Source organism: Corythoichthys intestinalis, chromosome 12 (genome assembly GCF_030265065.1).
Source record: "Corythoichthys intestinalis isolate RoL2023-P3 chromosome 12, ASM3026506v1, whole genome shotgun sequence".
Lineage (NCBI taxonomy): Eukaryota > Metazoa > Chordata > Actinopteri > Syngnathiformes > Syngnathidae > Corythoichthys > Corythoichthys intestinalis.
The window spans coordinates 44108317-44134801 of record NC_080406.1 but is presented as its reverse complement, the minus strand read 5'-3'; the positions used below and the strand labels follow the sequence as shown (position 1 = coordinate 44134801).

General features: G+C 38.3%; 1 protein-coding gene across 1 annotated transcript in view; it reads left to right on the top strand.

The window, feature by feature from the left end:
• Nucleotides 1-26485, top strand: part of LOC130926797 (syntaxin-binding protein 5-like) — a 177460-nt gene that overhangs the window by 22947 nt on the left and 128028 nt on the right. Inside the window, exon 2 of the mRNA XM_057852032.1 lies at nt 19942-20039. Coding sequence (XP_057708015.1) covers nt 19942-20039 — 98 coding nt within the window. The remainder of the gene's footprint in view (nt 1-19941; nt 20040-26485) is intronic.

Below are 26485 nucleotides of genomic sequence, written 5' to 3'. Positions count from 1 at the left end.
AGTCCCTTTCGTGGTCTAATTTTGTCCTATGCATTTTTTTATATGCTCCAGTTTTCTCGGCACTGAGTTGAGAGGGAGGGACCCCGCCGCTGGCTGAGCTCCGACTTGCTATGCTTTGCTACATTATAATTTTTTAAAAAATTCAAACTTAAATGCATACAAACTTCTGCTTCACAAAACAGTCAGTTGAAAATTGACACATACGGTTGCACGGTTGTATTATCATTGCAAAATAAAAGACAGTAATAAAAAAATAATAAACTATATGCAGTTTAAGATGTAAAAATAATGCTATGCTACATTACGTACAGTGTCACAGCACCACACTGTGACACTCCATGCTAAGTCCCCTCCCAGGAGGGAGGTATTTCCTCTTCTATTTGTCCAATCAATGAGTGCGCTTATCGTCTACGTTATGCTGCTCTGAAAGTTCGGTTGGTGCAGTGTGAATTGCTGCTTTTTTTTAATTTTATTTTTTTTATTTCAACAACTCATTTGCAAGTGATGCTGTGAGGTAGCTCTCCAACCAGACCCTGGTCCTCTTGGTCTAGTGCAGTGGTTCTTAACCTTACTAAAGATACTGAACCCCACAAGTTTCAAAAGTGGATTCATCGAACCCTTCAGAATTAGAATATAAAGCATTTTTTTTCAAATTCAAAGCCAATATATCTAGGCTAGCAAGCTAAAAATTTGGCAAATTCCTGTTCAAAAATTTTACTCATTTTGACAACATGTTTTATAAACAGGTCAAAATTTGAGACCACGGTGACCATTGGTCTGTTGTATTCCCTCATACCAAGTGTGAGTCAACCTTCCACTTAGCAAACCAATTTGTCCTCCGATCAGATCGAGGACTAGCAGTTATAAGAAAGACTCACCAAACCTCTGGGGTTCGATAGAACCCAGGTTAAGAACCACTGGTCTAGTGTGAAAATCCTAAGTTGGATAGAAAAATTCATCATTACTACCTAAAACTAGAAAAAGCAATATCTGGAGAATTTTGGGGTGCTTTGCTCTGCTGGTCGGTAAACTCACATGGTTATTTTTCTGTTGATTTTGCGTCACTTCCTGTTCATTTTGGGCCATTTCCGGGTGATATCCTCTTCATTTCCAGGTCACTTCCTGTTCGTTTTTGATCACTTACTGATTTGGGGGCAATTCTGCTTCACTTCTGCTGATTTCGAGTCATTTCCTCTTGATTTAGGGACTTTTTTTTTTTTTTTTTTTAAATTTAAAATTACAACATGCAAATGTCACAAATTAGGATGGTTCTGTTGCAGTCTTGTTATTTGTCTAATGCCTTTACTTATTAATTTTCCCTCTAAATATCATTTGGCATTGGGCAAGTTAAAACCCTAAGCGACACTTTGTATTCAGTCTCTTCTCAAATCGCCACAATGGAGTATCACAACAAACTCCTCCTCCTCATCGTTTCTTGTAACAGATGCATTCATGGCTAGTGAACCCACGCTTTTATCAGAGGAAACATACGGCTAACCTTTTCAGTCGACCTAAAAGGTTTTCCCGCTTAAATGCTGCCAGACAAAATGCACAATTGTATCTAAAGGAAAGGCATATTCATCCATTATGCTGAAGCAATCAACGCTTATTTCAGACTGAATGTATGCAAGCACATTTCCAATTTGCAAACCACGTTGGCAACTGCTGTGCCACTTTTTGGTTGGCTACATAGCAAGTATGCTACTAGTTCTTTGTATGAAAATGATTTATGAAAGATAATTGGCTCATGTCTCCTTCTGCCACTGCCAAAAATGTGAAGAGTTTACAGCCTCAATACTTGTCCATTAAGCTTGAAGGGAAGCTTCTGACTTTTTAAAATTTATTTTCAACTACCGAGCTCTCATGCTGCACACTTATGCTTATTTGCGCTCTTTAGTGTGTGCATTCATCCTTGGAGAAAATCAGCCTTGGCATCAGTGTCGAATGTAATGCTTTCAGCAAAACAAACACAATAAGCTTATTTTTGGCTTAACTGGAAAACAGCGATGACTTATTTTTCCTTTTTCTTTCCTTGATGTGGCTATAGATTAATCAAGACTCCACTTTTTTTTTTTTTAGTCAAAAGAAGTAAATATGAGTGTATTTGAAAAAAAAAAACTGTTGCTGAAATGCAATGTGATTTCAACTAGGGCTGCAGCTATTGAATATTTTAGTAATCGAGTAATCGACTGAAAATCCTATCGATTAATCGAGTAATCGAATCAAACATATTTTTTAGGTAAAGAGCAATTATAAATATACATGAGAAAACAAGACATTTCATCTAATATTGAACCATTTTCAGTCAATCAATGTCTTTATTTTCGATGTACATTGTTGAAAACAGCCAACAATTGCCTCTCTGATGTGACTAGAATAATAAAAAAAAGACCAATTCACTGCTTCCACTCCAAAAACTTTTAGATCTTATATATATATACAGTGCCTTGCAAAAGTATTCGGCCCCCTTGAATCTTGCAACCTTTCGCCACATTTCAGGCTTCAAACATAAAGATATGAAATTTAATTTTTTTGTCAAGAATCAACAACAAGTGGGACACAATCGTGAAGTGGAACAACATTTATTGGATAATTTAAACTTTTTTAACAAATAAAAAACTGAAAAGTGGGGCGTGCAATATTATTCGGCCCCTTTACTTTCAGTGCAGCAAACTCACTCCAGAAGTTCAGTGAGGATCTCTGAATGATCCAATGTTGTCCTAAATGACCGATGATGATAAATAGAATCCACCTGTGTGTAATCAAGTCTCCGTATAAATGCACCTGCTCTGTGATAGTCTCAGGGTTCTGTTTAAAGTGCAGAGAGCATTATGAAAACCAAGGAACACACCAGGCAGGTCCGAGATACTGTTGTGGAGAAGTTTAAAGCCGGATTTGGATACAAAAAAGATTTCCCAAGCTTTAAACATCTCAAGGAGCACTGTGCAAGCCATCATATTGAAATGGAAGGAGCATCAGACCACTGCAAATCTACCAAGACCTGGCCGTCCTTCCAAACTTTCTTCTCAAACAAGGAGAAAACTGATCAGAGATGCAGCCAAGAGGCCCATGATCACTCTGGATGAACTGCAGAGATCTACAGCTGAGGTGGGAGAGTCTGTCCATAGGACAACAATCAGTCGTACACTGCACAATTCTGGCCTTTATGGAAGAGTGGCAAGAAGGAAGCCATTTCTCAAAGATATCCATAAAAAGTCTCGTTTAAAGTTTGCCACAAGCCACCTGGGAGACACAACAAACATGTGGAAGAAGGTGCTCTGGTCAGATGAAACCAAAATTGAACTTTTTGGCCACAATGCAAAACGATATGTTTGGCGTAAAAGCAACACAGCTCATCATCCTGAACACACCATCCCCACTGTCAAACATGGTGGTGGCAGCATCATGGTTTGGGCCTGCTTTTCTTCAGCAGGGACAGGGAAGATGGTTAAAATTGACGGGAAGATGGATGCAGCCAAATACAGGAACATTCTGGAAGAAAACCTGTTGGTATCTGCACAAGACCTGAGACTGGGACGGAGATTTATCTTCCAACAGGACAATGATCCAAAACATAAAGCCAAATCTACAATGGAATGGTTCAAAAATTAACGTATCCAGGTGTTAGAATGGCCAATTCAAAGTCCAGACCTGAATCCAATCGAGAATCTGTGGAAAGAGCTGAAGACTGCTGTTCACAAACACTCTCCATCCAACCTCACTGAGCTCGAGCTGTTTTGCAAGAAAGAATGGGCAAGAATGTCAGTCTCTCGATGTGCAAAACTGATAGAAACATACCCCAAGCGACTTGCAGCTGTAATTGGAGCAAAAGGTGGCGCTACAAAGTATTAACGCAAGGGGGCCGAATAATATTGCACGCCCCACTTTTCAGTTTTTTATTTGTTAAAAAAGTTTAAATTATCCAATAAATTTTGTTCCACTTCACGATTGTGTCCCACTTGTTGTTGATTCTTGACAAAAAATTAAAATTTTATATCTTTATGTTTGAAGCCTGAAATGTGGTGAAAGGTTGCAAGGTTCAAGGGGGCCGAATACTTTTGCAAGGCACTGTATATGTATATATATATATATATATATATATATATATATATATATATATATATATATATATATATATCTTACCTGAATATGCCATTACGCTTGATAACACACATCACTTAAAAGTTAAGTGTTTTTCCCACGTGTTTTAATTGAATTTCCATTTGTGTCTAGCCATTTTAATTCTAGTTAAGTTTTAAGTTACTCTAAACTGTAAGTCCTGATAGAATTTTGAGTTTTTGAAGTGTTCAAAATAAATGTATTGTAACATATCAGGTTATAATATGGCAGGGATATTTTCACGCGTTCCTGAATGCACTGTATGACGTGCGGGGGTGAGGGAGGTGCGGGAGAGCGAGAGACCTGCCTTCCTTTTGTTGTTGTCGTTCCACAAGTTTGGAAAAAAAAAAAAAAAAAAAATTGAAACCTAACGAAGCGGGTGACTCTTTGTCAACGTTACAGTATAATACCTGCTGTATTAGAGCACATTAGGGACCAGTGCTACTTGGTGTTTTATCCAGCAATGACTACTGAGCTAAAATTGACAGTTAGCTTTATCTTATTTTCATTTTACACCCTCATCACTCTACAGCGCTATGTTTTCACAGATTAAATAAAGCCTGTATGTAAGACACGTTAGCCACGCATTGACAGTGGTCTTAATAGAAACCTAGCCCTCCGCAGGGCTAACATTACGTGAGCGAGTGACAGTAACGTTAATCGTATTTATTAGCGCTGAGAATTGTACTGCTCTAAGATGGCGGCTGTTTACTAACACCGCTGACTCTGTCATTTTGCATCTAGTTTAACATACATGTGATATCTATGAGACACAACAGATGCTACCTGTTACCACCGTAACATCATGCGGGCTAGTTTTTAGCAACGTCGGCGTAGTTTGGAGCGGCTGTCGGCTGCAGAAAGGTTTTTTAAATATTTTTTTATTGCTTCTTGCTCTAAGCACGTGACGGCAGCGCGTTATCACGCATTAAAAGTAGTCCGGGCAAAACATGATGCTTAGAGCTGGCTAAATTAAAGGATTCCTCGAGGTGAATAAAATTACTCGGATCAGTTTTTAAACTCGAGTTACTAGAGTTCCTCGAGTATTCGTTTCAGCTCTAATTTCAACCCACTTCTTTATTATATAATACATCATCATTGAGGATTCAACATGGTGCATGCAGGCACAAATACACATGTAAAAAAAAACAACAACAAAAAAACTTCCTATTAGTCATGCGAACTTAAGATTTCAAGTACAAATAACTTCTTAAGTTCTCTTGTGTATTCCTAACTCGAGTTTATATAGCAAACACGATTAACCTTTTAAGGTCTGGGCCTATTTTGTCTGATTTTGCATGCCTTTGAAGTTGCCTTTATATTTCAAAGAAAGAACTGTTTACGATGGCCTGGTTTGGTCCCTTTTTTTGTGACACCTTGAACTTCATGTCCAAACTGTTGTTTCCTTCACTGACCAATTATAAATCATAATTTTGGGCCCAAAAAGACCAAAAATTCCAAAATCATTTTGTCAAAATTTTTAATATTGATGTCCAATTGACAACCAAACATGCGTAACAAACCGTTTTGAAACTTTGTAATATTTATTCAACATGTTAGGATGAACATTCAACCAAAAAAAATTAGAATAATTAGTCTTATATTTGACAATTCAACATAAACAACAGGTATAGCCATAGGCGTTTTTTGCCTTTATACATGCTCTAGTCAAAACAGGTTATATACAGCAGACCAAACAGTGAAGAACAGTGAAAAAATATATAACATCTAACACAAAAAGTGTTTAGAGGCCATCTCTTTATGAGTTTAGGTATTGCGGCCCATCACCTGATGAAAACTATGTACACACAATCAAGCTTCTTGAACACACATTTATATACACAAATTGAGAAGACTGATTGTGGGGAAATATATATATATATATATATATATATATATATATATATATATATATATATATATATATATATATATATATATATATATATATATATATATATATATAACATTGGGAAAAAAAGTATTTTCAAAAATATTTACAATAAACAAGTTAAATTTTTTTCAGGCATGCCACTCAGAAAAGCAGTTTCATCCTGGAATTACACACAGGGCTACATCACACAGCCCACACTTCCATGGGGTGTCGGTCCTCTTTCCACCCTTCCACCCTTCCATTTTCATTTCACTTTACTTTCATTGTCACTATAAATGTACATGAAAAAAAAGTCAGTATTTATGAAAATAATAAAGTATAAAATAAAAATATATACAGCAATAAATAATAATGGAAATCTATATGTATGACAATAGAAAGAATACCATAGCTGAACATGTGCTACATCCCTAATCTTCATATAGAAAGAAGAACACAAATTATAAATTCCTGCCTGGGATACACACAGTGCACGTACGACTTTGATCTGATATGCACATTTTATTATTATATACACAAACACACACTTATATTGCATCAAAATTAACTTTGTCTTGCAATATCAAAAGAAACTTTTTCAGCATAAAAAAAAAAAGTGAGTTGGTTTACCTCTGCTCGTTGATGGCGTCACCCACGTGTTCAAATCCGTCACTATCTTCACTCGAGGACTCTTCCGAAGAAGACGATGATGACGAATTTGGACCATCCTCTTCCTCAAGTTGATCAAAAAGCACAATTGCTTGTGCAAAATTTAGTTTTCCATTCATTCTCAAAGTCACACAAAGTCGCTCGCTCGATCCAAACGGTCTCGCTCGCCACCTCGCTGCTTCAGAACACTCCTCCCTCTCGTTCGGTGGAACCTCGCACGGCAGTTATATTTATAAAAAAAAAAAAACGCATTTTGTGCTTCCACTGTGACTTCGAAAGGGTTCGTTTGATTTGTGTTTTTTTCATGGAGCTTCCGTTTTGAAAAAGGACAAGAAATAATGGAAATATAGACATAAACAAATGATCTATGCAGCGTTTTAATGTTTTTTTGAGAGGACAATAAAACTATAAAACTTAAATGACAATATCTCACGTTTTAGTTGGTCGATTGACTTCAAATAATAACGAGAGTAAACCGCAACTTCCGCACTTTAAAACGAGACCAACCAACGGCATGTGGGTGACGTAATTAAAACGTGAGGGCGCTTCAAAGACGACGTGCGCTGAGGACGCGCCGGCGCGTCCTTCGACTCTCAAGGGTTAAATGAGTTGAAATAACTTGAATTATCAATTTTATGGGCCATATTTTAATTTCTGAGTAAGCTGAACTTGAAATGATAAATTGTGTGAAATTAGCATCACTCCTGTTGCCTTGTAGGCTTGTAGGCTCTAAAAAGCCAGAAATGTTCTCTTTTACTAAAATATGTTATTAGAAACACATATATTCTTGTCATTGATTTAAAAATCTATAATATTTAGTACATGTTTTGACCTACGGAGGGCGCTGTGTTTTCCGCGCGCAATGCACGCTAGTGGTGATGACGCGGTTGGGCTGGACTAGGAGAATAGCTGTGCTAGCTAGCAAGCGAAGCTCGTATGACGACAGGCATGATTTTGTTACATTCTGCTGCTAGTCAGATTGTTTTTTTACAGAGCTGTGAAATGAGTTCCCAAAGTCGTACCTGCACCCAATTCCAGCTCATTAGCAGTGTCTTTAAACCGATCCTAGGCGGCTTACCGAGATGTTGGCTTTCTGCGATTTGACAGTTTGAATTCTTGACGCCTTCATTGCGAGTTGCATCTTTGCCTTGGTTTTTCCGTTCGTCTGCCTCACATTGCGGTTTTCCCTCGGGTGTTTTTTTTTTTTTTTTTGTTATCGATCCAGATCTACTGTCACGGACCCTTTTTGTGTCTCCATTTTCGCTATCGAGTGTTTTTCTGTGTGTTCAATAAACCGTTTTACGCAATCCCTATGTCATTGTTCTCTGCTTGCTTCCGAATTCGCGGACCTTAACGGATTGGTTGGTTTTCACATTAGGACTTGGTACTGATTGCATCTCATAGATCGGATATATCTTTGTGAGGAAAATCATGAGTCTGATGTGGAAGTATCTTCATGTGGTCAGTGCTCGTCTGTCGCACGAGAAACGCACGTTCGAGTCCCGCTGGAGACCTTCATTTAATTGCTTTTGCTGCTTGTTTTGCGAAATATTGACAGTGCTTTCCTGCTCATCACTTTTCCGCTTGGTTTCAAATTGGAAGGGCATAACCGACGACATGTTTGTGTAGCTAAAGAGTGACACTGTGGAAGCCCGGCAGCGCCACCCAGTGGCGTCACCGCCCAGATTGCATTGCGTCCTCAACAACAATGGCGACCTTAAACTAATTTTACAAGTTTTATTAAAACTAAAACATTAAGAGGAATTTTAATATCAAATTAATATAACTCATACTAAAATTGATCTTTTAAGAATTATATCTCTTTCTATCCGTGGTACTGTGGTTTACTTGAAATGTTCATGTTGTATGGTGTAAAGGATAGATAGTTGAAACAGGAGAATGCCATTGTCAGTGGCGTAAGGCAATGCACACAGGAAAAAGGTGTCGATAAAAAAGCTACCGTTGGGTCAGGTCGGCTCTTTTTTCAGTCTTTTTCAGCCCGTGACACTCAAGATGTTCTTCCACATCTTTACCAATGAATTTGGCACCAGGGACATCATTTTTGGACAGAACTGGTAGGTTTGGCTCAATAAACATCTCGTTCGCACACTATTTACATGCATCTAGCATGAGGGTTTGACCCCCCTAGCAACAGTTGCTAACGTCTTGAATATTAATAAGCAAAGGTGACGTGTTGCTTGCGGTACGCCATTGGACATCTATCATCGTCATTGGCACTGAAAGCGTTAAGAATTAAGAAAGTTACAGCTTGTACAGTTTTAAGTTGTTTAACTGTGTTAATCTTGTTAACAAGAGAGAATTAAGACACTAATAAGTTTTCAACTGACCAACATGATTTTGGTGTAATTGGAAGGTTTATCTCATGTTTATTTAGATTTTTTGGTTGGGGGTAAAAGTAATGTAGTTAAAATTTAGGAACTTTTGTAAAATACCTTGTGATTATCTGACGACCAGTGTATGGAGAGTTAGGATACACGGTGAAATTTAAAAAAAAAAAAAAAAGTTTTATAGCAATAATAACAATACATTGTATATCTAGGGCGCTTTTCAAGCCACACAAAGATGCGTCATGTTGAGTTTTACATGATAACCCTTTTTTTTTTTTTTTTTTTTTAAATTAGTTTTTCATCAAAATGTGAAAATTCAAATGAAATTGGTTAATTTGAAGTGTCTGAAAGTTCTGTCAACTTTCTATTCATTTATTTTACACTGTACATGCATACCTCCCACTAATACAGGTATTCGATTATTTGGACTAGCTTTATCAAAACCAAGGGATTCTTGGGCTAGTCAACTTATTGGCAAACATTGATGGCGATATATGTGATCTAGCACTGTCAATTGCACTAATGCTTAGAATTTATATACAGTAATGATATTTTTACATGAACCACTTTGTCAGAAATTAGAGACAGTGTGATTATTACGTATTCTCAATATTTGCAGCTTTAGCCGCTCAGTGTACAATCGGGTGGCAGTGGGAAACATGGGTGCTGCTTTCTATTTATAGAAACAGAGGTCTAGACCATCCCTGCAGCTCGGCACCGTTTGTAGAGCGATAGAGAGAGAATGGTGGGTGGCGCGAGGTGATAGAAGGCTGCAAGGTTTAGGATTTACGGGGAAGGCTATCCAATAGATCAGGCACGTGTGCTTAAAGGTAGTGTGGATGTAGAGATAAACAACACAGCAAAGTGAGAGAAAAGGGAGCCAGAGTCAGGAGCAAAGTTGATGTAATGCAGCCTCTGGCAGATAACACTGCTGCTTTGTTGCGGGTAAACAGCTGGTATATATCGAGTGACGTTTTTTGTATTTTTTTTGGGTCGATCTGAACTGTCGAGACAAATGATACACTGAAAAATAGCGGAGAAAAAGCCCGTTATAGCGTCAGCCTTGCAATATGTATGAGCTGCTCTTGGAAGCATCAAAGTAAATGCACTTCTCATCCACGCCTTGACTGTCTTGTATGTATATGTGGGGGTGGTTCTTCTGCATCCCAGCAACAGTACACTTGACTGGGGTCAGAGCACCTTATCTGGGTCTGATGGAAACTCCCAGAAGACGATCGTTTCTGTACATGAATGTCTCTTCTCCGTGTGCCTTAGCTTTAAATGTGGCTGACATGGCAATTGATTCTTGACATCATGGGAAAGAATATGACAAACATTGTTTAAATAGTAGCAACAGTGCACTTGATAGAATATTTTCAGTAGTGTGTCCAAATTTCTTCAGACATTTCGCATGAATAAAAATTGGACTTCAATGAACCACAAAAACATCGCTTGATTGCCAAGACAAATGATTCTTGACATCATGTTGAAAGAATATGCCTAACCTTATTTGAACATTTGCAACAGTGCCCTTACCTAATGGTAGATTTCAGAAATACTGTATTGGCCCGAAATAAGACGGTGTTTTTTGCATTGAAATAACACTGAAATAGAGGGGATCGTCTTATATTCGAGGTCTAGACCCATTCACGACGCGACATGGCACCAGATATCATTGAAGCAATGTTCTGTCATGAAAAATCTCAGCTACTCTCAAGTTTGACCAGTTTTCATTATTTTATTGCAATGTTTTTCCTTATTCAGATTTGTTTCAGGACTACAATTACAGTTAGACTTCACTTTGATGGTTAATGCAGTTATTGCAATTTTAATGTTTTATCACAATAGATTGGTTTATTAACATTTCAAAAACCAGAAGCCATTTATTTACGAATGTGACTGGACTTTAGTTTATATATTTAAATGTTCAGACATTAAGATTTGAATGAGGCAAAATAACATGCTTTTTCTCTCAAATATATTGTTATAATCATTTGTTTCAGATGTACTGTAATTATTTTCTGTACAAAAATTAATTTGGTGTTCAAAAAGTCTTTTTTCAAACTTGAGTCTTGAAAAAGAGGGGGTCGTCTTATAATCAGGGGCGTCTTATATTCGGGCCAATACGGTACATGTACGGTATGCCCAAATTTCTTAAAACAAGTTATGTGAATAAACTGGACTTGAACCAGTAGCGGAACAAATGTGAACAGGGCCCTGGTTGGATAGGCATAATCATTCCCCCTTCCCACCATGAGTGGACTGTCCAATGTTTAGGGGAGGGTGGGGGCTAGTGGGCCCCTACAGACAACCAGCTCGGCGGCTGGCAGAGATATTTTAACATTTAAACACTATATTGCAGCTCCGCTCGTCATCTTACCTTTCCGTTTGACCTACCTCTCGCTGAACCACGCCCACATTATGCCCGCAAACTGGGCCCCTTGGAGGGCTCGGGTGCGGTCACACCTCCAGCTCCCCCCTAAATTCCACCCCTGTCTTCAACTTTAGCTGCATTCCTGTGATGATTGTAGGGCTGCAACTATCGAATATTTTAGTAATCGAGTATTCTACTGAAAATTACATTGATTAATCGAGTAATCGGCTAAAAACCTTTTTTAGGTAAAGAGCTATTATAAATATACATGATAAAACAAGACATTTCACCTAATATTGAACCATTTTTAGACAATCAATGTCTTTATTTTAGATGTACATTGTTAAAATCAGCCCACAGTTGCATCTCAGATCTGACTACAGAAAAAAAAAATCACTGCTGTCACTCAAAAAAACTTGAAAACTTTAAAAAAAATGTTCTTAGTTCTTACCTAAAAATTTCATTATGCTTGATAACATACAGCACTTAAAAGTTAGGTGTTTTTCCCACTTGTTTCAATTGTATTTCCATTTGTGTAAAACTATTTTTAAGTTCTAGTTAAGTTTTAAGTCTAAATTGTAAGTCATGATAGTTTTTGCAGTGTTCAAAATATATGTATGATACCTGCTGTATTGGAGCAAATTAGGCACCAGTACTACTTGTTATTTCATCCATCCATGACTACCGAGCTAAAATTGACAGTTAGCTTTATTATCTTTTATTTACCACCCTCATCACTCTACAGCACTATGTTTTTACAGATTACATTACATTAGCAAGGTACAGTAACGTTAATCTTGTTTATTAGCGCTACGCTAACTTCATTTTACCTTGTCCCGAGTATCGCTCCTACGCTCTCGGAGTAAACGTGGTGCCTTCAGTGGGGCTAGGCGGGTGGGTCGCGCGGTGGGACCCCGCCCGGGTTTCGGGAGCAGTCATAGGTCAGCAGGGCCACCCGGGGGTAGTGTTATGCAAGCGCTGTCTTACTGTGAATACATGGAAACAGTGTTTGCCTTGGTCTCTAGTTGGGCTGTCCCAAACGACTAATTTCCTCCCGATTAGTCAGCCGACTATTTTTACGATTAGTCGACTAATCTAATATATATATATATATATATATATATATTTTTTTTTTTTTTTTTTACTAATTTAATATTGAAATTTTTGGTAAAGCTTATTAATTCACAAAAAACATTTTGGAACACCTACATTCTTTATTAATGTATAAATAAATAACATAAATATCAATAATAAATCACGAACAATGAGGTCAAATGCTGCTAGCATTAACTGTTGCCAAAAAAATGTAAATTGAAACACTGTGACGTTACCTTTTTAACAGGAGTCAAAACAATTCTTACTCTTTTTGCGAAATGTCATTGTCTATATCGTTCTAAATGTTAAAATTAATCGCAATGTCCTGGACAATCATTTTCAGAATACTTTGTGTGAGTTCAGACGCTTTTTCTGGTTGGCATTCCGCATTTTTTTGGGAGGGGAAAAACTGTTCAACCTTTTTTTGTTTTAACCTGAAAATAGATAAAGCCGAGGGCACACTGAAATATTACCACAAATATTTGAATGAAAGGCACACCTAGTCATAGTAGCAAAAATTAAATATATAGTATTAATTTTACAGTATACTACTATATGTATATACACAATAATACAATAATACTTTATAATATAAAGTAACTAACATGCAGTCATGGATTACAGTAAGAAGGCCAGTGTTGTGTTTCCATATATATTTTTTAATTATATTATGTATATACAGGATGTATATATATATATTAGGGCTGTCAAACGATTAAAATTTTATATATTGTATATATATGTGTGTGTGTGTATATGTACATACATATATATATATATATGTATACATACACACACATATATATGTATGTATGTATATATATATATTTCCCCCCAAGTGGGACCTTTCATGATCCTACTACATTTAATAATAATAAAATATATAATTACATTATATATATCATTATTATTATTTTTTTTTTTATTAAATAAAAATGCACGTTGATACGACGCACATAAAGGCAACTTCAAAAAAAAAAAAAAAATCGTTTGAAAGTTGTATGGACTTACAATCCGCTAGCTTGTTGTTTCTTGTTGTCTTCCGATATACACCTGGGTGACGGCGCTTCAAGTGTTCGTTCATAGCCGACGTGCTACCGTGTGTAACCCAGGTTAACATAGTCTCACCAAATTAAGAGCCATTGATAACGACAACCAAATAAGACAAATAAGACTACATTATTAAACATTAAAATGGAAAAATGTTTAAAAACCCGTGTTTAAAAATATTAAAAACCTGATATAATCATCAAACTAAGTTATTTGACAATTACTTGATTTAAAAGAAATAAAAAGTTAAATAATTCGGCTACACTTTTATTTTGAAAATCTCTATTGGCACTAACCTGTAGAATGCGCACTTGCACCGCTACTGCTCATTCGTGATTGAAGAAGGAAAGCGGTAAGCCCCTTAGAGTTGCTGCTAAAAAGATTAAAATATGATAAAAACTATGATACTAAAACTTTTCTTCTAACTGTGAAAGGTGTATTTTTGGACTACTCACAAGCACTGTTCATCTCTATGACAAACTGCTTGCTGAAAGGGACTTGGTGAGTTAGAAATCCTACTTAATCATATTTGTTTAATATTTTAGTTCATATTATTTGAGCCAGTGTATGCTAAAAGTGTCAATTCATGATATTTTTGTCACACGATTGTTGTAAACCAAGAAATGGTGGTTAATTGAACGTATGACGTCGCAAAATGTCTCCTTTTTGCCTAGCCTGGCCACCTGCTCTGTCGGTTTGTGGCGTGCGTCGCTGCACTTTTGTCGACTTCACTCGACGATAGCTTTATTTTAAAACATACTTGGATCTCTTTGGTGTGCGAATTAGTTTGTTTGTTTGTGTGTTTTTGTGAATTCGATGGGCTATTAAAGCTTGATCCAGAACTAATTGAGAAATTGTTGGAAAGAGAAAGTCCAACCAAGAAACAAGATGGCGAGCTAATCCGGAGAAGATCCATCGAACTGTGCCGCACGCAGGAGCGAGAAGCACGCGAGATTCCCGTTTAACATCCTTCGACCTGGTAGGATCTACTATATTTTTTTTTGTTGCCCCAGCGGAGGATTTTCCCCCCTCTGATCTCAAGGAACAGCAGAAAGACTGGAAAAAAAAAAAAGACATTGATACAGAAAAAGGACACTCCTATCTATCGGAGCCGTTCAGCCTTTTGCTGAATTGTTTTGAGTTTACCATTTTTGTCAAGTTTATTTTTCTGCATCTGTCTTTAATGCTCTAAGTGTTATTGACTTAAGGTTTTGTTGATCAACAAAATTATACCATTTGATGAGAAATTTTGAATATTGAAGAAATCAATTGATTTAAAAAGGAAAATTAGAAATCTGAAAAACAAAAACAACCCGGGTTGATAGATCCTAAAAATAATCAAAAATAACTGATTATAAGATAGGAGAAATAATTGATAATAGATCATACAAATAATCAAAAATAACTGATTATAACATAGGAAGAGAACTTAAAGGAAAAATTGACTTATTCAATAAGGGAACAAATTTCCTTTTGTGAAATTTATATATATATTTTTTTCAATTCTTTGTTAACTATATGTCATTGTATGTCTATTGTGTGTTTTTGTTTATAAAGAATAGGCCGGCAGTTCAACAACATAATTTGTCCGAGTCATTTATTTGGTTTGTGCATATACTGCTTCAGTAGTCGAACCTAGTACTAGCCATTGCATAATTAATTGACTGTAATCACGTCATAGGTGTTACACGTGGTATGCAGCTCAGCTTAGCATAGAGTCATCATCATCATCGGCGATCACTCGTAATCGAGTATGATAGTCCACCTGGGGGGGGGGGGGGGGGGGGGGGGTTATTTGTGGGTCCTCAGATGGCTGAAAAGTCCAATTCTAGAACCACAGACTTTCGTGCAGTGTGGGCATGGGTATGTGTTACTGGGGGTGGAATATGATGTGGCCTCATGGGTGGTAGTGCTGCGCTGTCTTTTGACTGTGGCAGCCCGGCGGAGATTAAGTTCATGGAATGTGGCTCCTTTGCATAGACTGTCTCTCCATGCAGACCTATTTTGGGCAAGGTCTTCCCAGCAAGCGCTGTTGATGTTGAACTGCTTGAGGCAGTTTCTTATGTTGTCCTTTTAGTGCTTCTTCTGCCCTCCAGGAGCTCTCTGGCCTGTCAGCAGCTCTGAATAAAGGACCTGTTTGGGCAGCCGCGTGTCTGGCATTCGGACAACATGGCCGGTCCATCTGAGTTGATGTTTAATGACGGTGGTGCTAATGCTGTCTATGTTTGCCTCCTCGAGTACCCTGACATTTGTGCGCTTCTGCTTCCACGTGATGTGCAGGATTTTACGTAGGCACCTCTGGTGGTAGGACTCCAGAGCTTTTACGTGCCTGCTGTAAGTGGTCCATGTCTCTGCTCCGTATAGAAGTGTAGGCATGATAACAGCCTTGTAGACAAGGATTTTTGTCCTTGCCAGCAGGTCGGGATTTTCAAAGACCCTTCTTCGGAGCTTTGCAAACGCTCCTCCGGCACAGGAAATTCGATGGTGTACCTCAGAGTCAATGTCTGCGCTCGAGGAGAGGTGGCTGCCCAGGTAGGAAAACTGGTCCACATTTTCAAGGACTGTGTTGTCGATCACTATTGTTGGCGGGGTTATGGTGGAATCTCGTTGAGGCTGATAGAGCACCTTGGTCTTTTTAACATTTATGGCCATTCCTAGGAGCTTGTATGCTCTAGCAAAAGCATCAAGTATGGTCTGGAGATCTTTCTCTTTGTGGGCGACGATGGCATTGTCATCTGCGTATTGTAGTTCCACAATAGAGGTATTGGAGATCTTCGTCTTGGCCTTGAAACGGTTAAGATTGAAAAGCTTGCCATCTGTTCTGTAAATGATCTGGACTCCAGGGGGTAGGCTGTTACTAATTAGGTGGAGAATGGCTGCAATGAAGACGGAAAACAGGGTAGGGGCAATTATACATCCTTGTTTGACCCCAGTTGCCACCTTGAAAGGCTCAGTCTCACTTCCACTGCAGAGAACTGTTGCTGACATGTTGTCATGCATAGAGTACACACAGTAGCACACTCCATATTTTCCTTTAAATAATTTCAGGCTCTGGCTAGTCTGGTCTTCTTTTATGGCTTTATGCCGCTTTCACCATGTTACCAATTCTGCCCTTCTTGGTAATTGGCATTTTCAACTGCTCGCAGTAGTGATATAGATTCACTTGACTCGTTGTCGTCGGTTCGTCCAATTTCCTCCTCAGGAAGGCGAAAACACCGAAAGAAGTCGGATGGCTTTTTATGGATACTTTTATTGACCAAAACAAAAACAGCCACTTAACTCCGCGCTGCCCGCACACTTTTCCAACTCTCACCGATCTCGTTCCCTCCCTCTCTCTCGCTCGCCCACTTTCTCTCCGCTCAATCTGACAATGCTGGTCACATTGATAATAACAGTGGCCTCCTTGGGGGTGCTGGTAACAACCGCTTGCATCGCGAGCGCCCTCCATTCTAAATTTTATCTGCATTTATTTTTTTTAACCCATCATTACCCGTCGACGGTATGTTTTACCCGTCGACGCATTTACGTCATCGATGACGTCGACAACGTCGACTAGTCGGGACAGCTCTAGTCTCTAGCTTGAAAAGCTGCCACACTTTTGACATTTCCTTTCGCTTCGCTTTCGTCGGCTTCTCTGTCGCTACCTCTATATTCATGCGTGGTTGAAATAAAAAATATCCACCACCTGTCCCTTGTTCCTCTACACACGTGATGTCAGCGCGTTGTGGCACGTTAAAAGTAGTCCGGGCAAAATATCATAGTTAGAGCTGGCAAAAGTAAACGATTCCTCAAGGCCAGGGGTCGGCAACCTAAAATGTTGAAAGAGCCATATTGGACCAAAAAAAAACAAAAAACTAAATATGTCTCGAGCCGCAAATAATTAAATGCCTTACATAGGCCTTATAATGAAGGCAACACATGCTGTATGTATCTGTATTAGCTATATTAGCCTACTATCAAAATGACTAAGTTGGCTAAAAATACATAATGAGCCTTCGTGATTTAATATTTATTTTCCCTGCAGTGTATCCCAAGCACCACGTGACTACTCTGTTGTATGATGCCACCTAAAATTTAACTTTCTGTTCTGTTTCATTGCTTTTATGAAATTAAAGAAATGCAATAAAGAAATCCAATTTTTAATGTCATTTTTACTTGGAGGTTTGAGTTTGGAACATGCATAACATTCCCCATATCTGGGCATGTTTGATTTTCTTTATTATCTCGGTTTTGTTTTTGAAGTCTGCAAATTGGTGTTCTGATACTGTATGTTGATGAATGTCTCCTTCATGTACTCACCATCTGTGACCGGTTTTCCACGCTTTATTATCGCCCAGGTTGCAACAAAACTTGCAGCAGTAGTGGGGTTTGTCGATGCAATCCACTTCTTAAATCTATTTTTGCACTCCTCTAAGTTCTTCAGAAGTAATGCAATCACACTTTTTCTTGAACTCATAACTAGGTACCCGGCTGCAAATGTAGCATGCCTTCCCTGGAAATGTCTTTCCACATTACTCTTTTTGTTATTTGACAACTTCTAGCCACAGAGTAAACATCCAGGCAATCCTTCCGCATTGGCAATGAATGCAAATGATTCGGTCCAAGAAATGTTGAATCCTCTGTTATTTTTCTCTTTTTTCCTTTCTGATCCATGGCCCATCACACAGCCGCTGGTTTTGTGACAATAGCCACCTGCCTGGCATTCCGCCCTGCTGATAGAAACGTGTGTCGCAGGCTATGACGCAAATCTTCATTGACAGAAATGTTGAAATTCAATATTTATTCCACACATTTTTACAGCATTGGAAAACGTTAAGTTTGTTTGTGTCATTTTTGTCCTCCTACAGAAACCATATCAAAACAAAAAATATATTTCCCTTTTCCATCTTTTTAACATTTTTTAAAATGCTACGAGGAGCCACTAGGGGGGGCGCTAAACAGCTGCATAAGGCTCTTAAAACACGGGTTGCCGACCCCCGCTCTAGGCGGAGAAAATGGCTCAATCAATTTTTAAATTTGAGTTACTAGAATTATTCCAGTTATCTTTTAAGCTCTAGTTGATTGTGATGATAAATTATGAGGACTTCACTTATTCCTACTAGTTATACACATAGTTGAAAACGGAGTGAAAGATATTAATTTTGCTTATGTGCTGTAAAAGCTTAGCAAGTAGTTTTTATTTTGTATGGGAATTTACATTCATACTGAACTGGCATACATGCTCTTCATATCGCTGTTTGTGTTGTTTCTCATTTCCCCCTATCTAACTGCATCACCACCGAGTGAATTCATTGTGTTTGTCCACAGACGGTCATATTATCCTTCCAAATTCATGTCTGTGCATGCCTAATTAAAGCTCAAAGGGCCAAGAAATGAGGTAGAGCAGAGGGGTTACACAAATCTGGCAGCTATAGCAAACAAACAACCTCCAATATTGTTGATAGAAATCTATAATTAGCATCAGTCACATTAGAATTGTTTAAATTTACATTGCACATTGTACACCACTCCCACATCGGTTATGCCCATGCCTCCACATCTGAGTGGAGTAGATTAAAGGAAGTGAGGCAAAAGCGGGAAATGTAACATGACGGATGGCTGACAGCTGCATACATTGAATTTCGGAGAAGCTGCTACAGAAGCGGGATCAAGGTTGCTTTCATTTCTGATCATACCTAGCTGACCTCGTACACAAATTTTTGTTTTTGAATATCAATTAGAATTCAGCTCATCAAAATTCTGCTGCATTGTCACTGTTGTCCTTAATTATGTGCATACAGAGTCAGTAGTGTGTATGTGAGAGGCTTGCCTGGAATGACAGAACTGCCTAGGGAATACTTCTTGTTCTTATGAAGTTTTGTTGTTGTACCAGTGTTAGACATTGTTCATTTAATTAAAAAACGTGCTTTAAAAATGAAATATTTTTTTATTGACGACTCAGTAACTTTTGTTTATTACCATTTTTAACACTGAAACTTAGAAAAAACATCAACATTTCTATGGTTCTAGCAGCTTTAATATTGTTTCATAAATTAACTTACTGGCTGGCATTGATGGCGATAGACGTCCAATTCATTTGGATTGGGAGGTTTGGCAGCCTGCAGCTGATCATATTTTGACCCAATGTCCTTTGATTCGAAAATATGGATTTACAAAAATTTAATTTAATCTAATGTCACACACTCTAAAGCATTCCTGTAGGGGTGCATAATCCTGCTTTCAGACATGCAAGAGATGTCGGTGAAAACACTTTGTTGGCTATTATTGGCAATGGCATACAGCTCGGAGGCAATCTTTCAGTTTTTTTTATTGAATTAAATGCCACAGATGTTGAAAAATGCTTGAACGGAACAGTAGAATGTCACAGCCAGAAAGCGTTGATGTCTGTTTTCTATTGTTTTTTTTTGTTGCAGACGGTGCGCCATGGTTTCCCCTACCAGCCCACTGCTTTGGCCTTTGACCCTGTGCAAAAGATCCTGGCCATCGGCTCCAGATCAGGTGGTGTTCGAATGTATCCTTTCATCTGCTCACTCTAACCTCAGCGCGGAGAGACACGCAGCCCAACTGTATGTATGCTAAAATTTACACAAAACAACGTCAAGGCCAAATAGCACAACGCTATGTGTGAGGTCATATCTGACCAAAAGTCACCTGTGAGAATTTGTGTTTGCTTGTCTAAATTTAGCTTTCCAAAATATATCTGTTCTTTTTATCTTTGTCAAGGTTATGAACGGAACTTGTTTCGCCCCACAAATTCGTGTGGAGCTGTGCGACTCAGCTGAGAAAGAACCTATTTGGTTTCATCACGATAATAATCAATGATCCTTCAAGGGAAAATTCAATTTACACTGTTGTATATTTTTGTTGGATACTGCACAGAGAAGCAGACAACACGCATCCAGGCTTGTAAAGGCTAGAAATGATAGTGAGGGGTGAGTTTTAGGGAGGGATAATTGTGACTTGCTAACATATAGCCATCTTGGTAGCTCAGTATGCAAACTAGTATCTGGTCAAAAACTAGTTATGCGATATTCTTTCTTGATAGTGTCATTTTTCCCCCGTGCTAATATCCCACTTGGATGAAGTTATTGACATAAATTATCTCAGTGGTGCATTTCAAACACATTAAAATTGACATATTGCAAAAAGGCAGGCTAGTTTACCTGGTTATTGACATTCTTCCCTCTATGTATGCACCTCAATTGAGTTGTAAAGTGGCCATCTAAAGGAGAGGTATGCATTTTCTCACACTTGAAAACAGCATTTAGGCCTTGATGTATGAGATATGCTTCAGTTAGATAACCTCAAGTATCAGCACACGATTCATCTTCTTTTTGGAGCGATCTTGAAAGGAGTCAGGTTGGGGCTGGAGGCTGTAATGTGTCATGCAAATTCGCCGCAACTCACCCCATCTTATACTATAGGGTGTATCAACTAAAAATGTGACTTTGACTCTTTGCTATCTATCTCGACGGAGAGACCCTACCCGGCACCATGGTAAGATAGAATAGAATGGGGGAAACCCAAAGGCAAGGCACTGGCTGTTCCGTTACATAGCGAAAAGATTCCATTTGTACACCACATAACCAGAGTAAAATATATTTAAATAAAATTTATGGAGACTTTTTTCTTTGTTGTAATATATATGTGTGTGTGTCTGTGTTTCATTTGGTCTCCAGTAATTTTTTTTTTAGTCATGTAACAGTATCTCAACTGCCATTTTGTCACCAGTCACGATCTTATTTTTTACTTTATTTTATCAATACGCGTGAATATGTGCTTTTAGATAGTTTTTTTTTTTTGGATTTAAGGAGTATTTAGGGGTACTTAAAAGGTTAATTCGGAATTTGGGTTACGTCGACAGCCTAGGAACGGAACTCGTTCCTAACCCTATATATATGATATCTATATATACACATACATATACATACAGGTAGTCCCCGGGTTGGGAACGAGTTCCGTTCCTACGCTGTCAATGTAACCGAAATATATGTATGTATGTATATATATATATATATATATATAATTTTTAAAAAAAATCGTCGTCTTGCCCACCCGGGCGGTATGGTCTCTCCTTTCAAGCTCGGGTCCTCTACCAGAGGCCTGGGAGCTTGAGGGTCCTGCGCAGGATCTTAGCTGTCCCTAGGATTGCGCTCTTCTGAATGGAGACGTCGGACATTGTTCCTGGTATCTGTTGGAGCCATGCACCCAGCTTGGGGGTTACTGCCCCTAGTGTCCCGTTCACTACTGGCACCACTCTTGCCATCACTCCCCACATTTTCTCCAACTCTTCCTTCAACCCTTGATATTCCTCCAGCTTTAATGTTCTTTTTTCCTGATGTTGCTATCGCTCTGGATTGCTACATCTATCACTACTGCTGTCTTCTGATGTTTATCCACCACCACTATGTCAGGTTGGTTGGCCATCACCAGTTTGTCTGTCTGGATCTGGAAGTCCCACAGGATCTTGGCTCGGTTGTTCTCGACCACCTTCGGAGGTGTCGCCAACCTTGACTCTGGGGTCTCCAGTCCGTACTCGGCACAGATGTTCCTATACACTATGCCTGCTACCTGGTTATGTCGTTCCATGTGTGCCTTGCCTGCTAGCATCTTACACCCTGCTGTGATGTGCAGGACTGTCTCAGGGGCCTCTTTGCATAGCCTGCACCTGGGGTCTTGTGTGGTGTGATTGACCCCAGCCTCTATTGCTCTTGTGTTAAGGGCCTGTTCTTGTGCTGCCATGATCAGTGCCTCAGTGTTGTTTTTCAGTCCGGCCTTTTCCAGCCACCGGTATGTTTTTCCCATGTCAGCTACCTCCTCAATTTGTCAGTGGTACACACCATGCAGCGGCTTGTCCATCCATGATATATCATCCATGATGATATATACAGTGGGGAGAACAAGTATTTGATACACTGACAATGGGAAAACCCACTGGCAGTGTATCAAATACTTGTTCTCCCCACTGTATACATACATACACATACAGTACGTACAGTATGTAGGGTCCGCCATATTTTGTCTTTCTCTGTGTAATTTTGTTGATACTTATTCAGTTTTTCTCTTTTATATGACATTTGAAAGCTGAAATCCTTTATTTGCTGCAACATAAAACATTGTTTATTAAAGCCTATTTACGCTACGTAGAGCTCAATGCACTTTGCTAATCTTTGAGGGACTGAATAAGCCAACATTTGAGTTCGATGTTCAACTGTCGTTGCCGTAACAGGCCAACCTGAGTGCGACAAATCTTCCACTGTACTGACCTCATCAAACTTTTTCACAAGACTCATATTTGCTGGATAGGTTGGAGGTGCGGATCGAAACTGCCTTTGAAGTTCTCGTTGGGAGAATGTCAGAGTCGGGGCTTTCAAGAACTACACTGATCCATCGCTACTCCGCGCTTCATACTTTTCCCATTCAGTCCATTGTGGATTTTTTTCAATTAAAAAAAAAAAATACAGATGAGCTCTGTCAGGTTGATCACGTAGTCTCACTCTCCCTCCCTCTCCCTGCTCTGTGTTCGTCAGGCAGTGCACTGGAATTGCTTATTAAACTTAACAATGACTGACAAAAGTGTAGGTTTTATCTTTCCAGAAGTTCAAAGCGCCACATGCGTCAATCATCGTTTAACTTGTTAAACAATTGCTGTGGCAACTCATTCTGTGTAAGTGAGCAGCTTGAGCGGATTTGAGTGGACTCAGTCAATGAAGCATTTAATGAAGCCAAAATTTTTTCTACTACTTTATTCTTGTTTAAAATAATTCGGTGGTACAGTAACATGTTTAAAACTTATCATAATTATTACATTTAAAGTGCTTAGAAACTATTTATTAAAAAAAAATACTTTGGGAAAAAAATTAAAAAACATGTCTTATATGTATCTCTTCCAATGCTAAATCTGAATAAATACATTAACCTCACAGTTTTTAAAAAAAAAATTTTTTCTTTATGCGTGGTTTTTGACTTATTGCGGCAGGTTCTTGTCCCCATTTACCGTGAAAAACGAGGGATCACTGTACTACAAAACCGCAATCTTTTGCAATTGGTTGGACATCATTAACATACAAGTATAGCTTAAATAAAAATAGAAATGCTTTCGGGATAAAAAAAAAAAGAACAGCTTTAAAATGAAATATAGAAAAGAAATATTTAATAATTATGAAAATACAAGTATACTGTATATGTTATATCTAAATCCATATACTGTATATATTTCTTTAGTTTTTAGTATTTTTTACAATATTTATTTTTTCTAATTAATATCTGTAGTAATTATTTATTCTATAATTAATTATTTAATATTGAATTATGAAATATATGTAATTCAATTAATTATTTAATAAATGTTAAAATTTTTTTTTTTTTATCTAATATATTAATACTCTGCTATGTAATTTAAACTAATTTAATCCAAAATTTCTGGACACATCATCAGTAGTGTACCTCAAGTTCATCAGGTTATTCCGGCCATTACCAAGAGACACTTTCACTCGAAGAAGCTTTGATTAATTCCTACACAAATTCACTGATGCAAATTGGGATTGTGTACATCTCTGTTTTATAAATTTGCATAACTTTCTAGCACAAAACACTGTATGTGGCATGCAACAATTATCAATAAAGAACTCCCAACAGAGCCATGTGGGATCTTATAACTACAAGCATAGCTACGAGTCTATTGCATCTCAATGCACTCCTCCTCTTGCTCCTCCCTTTCCCTTCCGCTCTGTCATTTCACATTGCATGGCTGTCATGTCTCAGGCTCACAACTGTCCCTCCAACAGCCCACGCCTTGGGTCACCCGGTCACAAGGAAAGGAGATGGCATGTCAGCGGGACCTAGGTAGAAGATTATACTCTCATAAATACACAGTGTTCCTAGCATCCCCGTCGGGAACCAGAGGCAGAGGCAGCAAACAATTATCGATGCTGCAGTTGTTGCGCTGCTGGTCTTGCTGGGGAAGATGATGAACAGACACAGTGTTCTGCTGCTAAGAGGAAATGGAAAAAAATCAATTGGAAAATCTGAAATGAGACATGCAGCAATGTTGTTTGAAGATGGGAGAGAAGGTGAATTTTAGAGTGGGAGAAAGAAAGTTGGATAAAGATGTCACTGATGAAAAGCTATTAAAACGTGTCCTGATTACGTGATAAGCGCCGCCAAATGAAGCAATGTGATCTCCTTTGTGCGTCTGACAATCGTGCCATCGCTTCCCTTGAAATTCTGCCATGGCTGTGAAACGAAACAGAGATTGCGGCTGGATGGAAGCCCTTGAGTGACTTAGCATTTGTATTTACATGCTGCACACATCGCAGTACTCTCATGAGGGCCCTCGCTTATTCTCATTCTCCATAGCTACACTTTAAAAGAAAAAAAAATGTTTTTCTACCTTGCCCTACATCACCTTTAACTCTTCTTGATTTAAGCTTGCATTTATTACATTAAATTACTCTACCCTTCACAGCCTTCCTCCCCCTTGTGTCCACCTGTCATGGTCATCCCATTTATTTCTGCAGTGCAGCAAAATGGTGGAATTTGACACGAATAGCAACCATTTCTAAAGGATTAATAGAAGTTAAATTACCAAGCAAAATTGTTCTATTAAAGACCACTTTACATTTTTTGAAAGTAAGAAAAAAATAACATCAGGTAGCTGTGATTACGCTTGTTCACAATGTGGCACATTTTGGTTTTGTATGCTGTAGTCTACATCATACTACATTGGGTGTGCAGGCTTGGTACTGACAGTGATAGACAATGAGCTCTGCATACAGAGTGACATTAAAGCAGCAGGAAAGCGTTTCAGCTGATACAACAAAGAAAAAGGTGCGATATAGGCCACTGCAGTGTAAAGACATAAGCTATAAGGAAAGAAGACCAGTGTTGGGCACGTTACTTTAAAAAAGTAATTAGTTACATTACTCACTACTTCTTCCAAAAAGTAACTGAGTTAGTAACTGAATTACTCTATAGTAAAAGTAACTAGTTACCAGGGAAAGTAACTATTTCCGGTACTTTAAAAAGAACTTGTTGTATGTCAAAGAATTTGAAATTTTCTGAGCAGTATTCGAGTCAGTGGAATAGAGAAGAACAGACAGGTAGTTAACTTGTTAGGTGCTTCAGCAGATTTGAATTGCTTACCACAGATGTCGACAAAAGCTTTGCCCCGGGACATAAATTACACATTACATGCAGGTTCTTTCCTTTAATTTCGACAAACTTGAAATAGTGTCTATAACTGTCACAGATTACTTGAAAAAGTAATTACTGTTTACTGATTATGCCTCAAAAAAGTAATCTACTCTAGTAATTACTTTACTGATTACTTTATTATCAAAGTAACTAAGTTACTTTAAAAGTGATTTATCGGTTACTTTTTTATCAATTTTTCTCTCTTTGCTGCCTCAACATAAGAATGACAACAGAAAAATGACATCACATATAATTGACTTTCCGATAATTGAATTTAAAGAGTAAGATCAGAATTTTTCACATAAGGCTTAATCTTCGAGTTAGCGGGGGTTTAATTAGTCGATGGAGTTGATTTCAACTACCATTGACCCGAGCTACCTCAGCCATTCAAGAGCACTGAAACTAACAGCATGGAATTTGTTGAAATCAACTCCACCGACTAATTAAACCCCTGCTAACTTGAAGATTAAGCCTAATGTAAAAAATGTTGAACTTCGGGTTAGGGGTTAGGGGCGCCAATGTAAAAATATGCAGATTGACTGCACAATAATCAACAGCACACAATTGAAATAATGCAATAAACAATGTAATAAACACAAATGTGGGGGCAGGCGTGAATGCGAGCACATAACCCGGAAGTGCGCCGTACACACACATGGTCAATTTGGCCACAAAACAAGGCGGCAACTAAACACTTTACACTCAATCGGACGTACAACACATCCCAAAGATGCTAAACGGACCCGTCACCTCACAGCATAA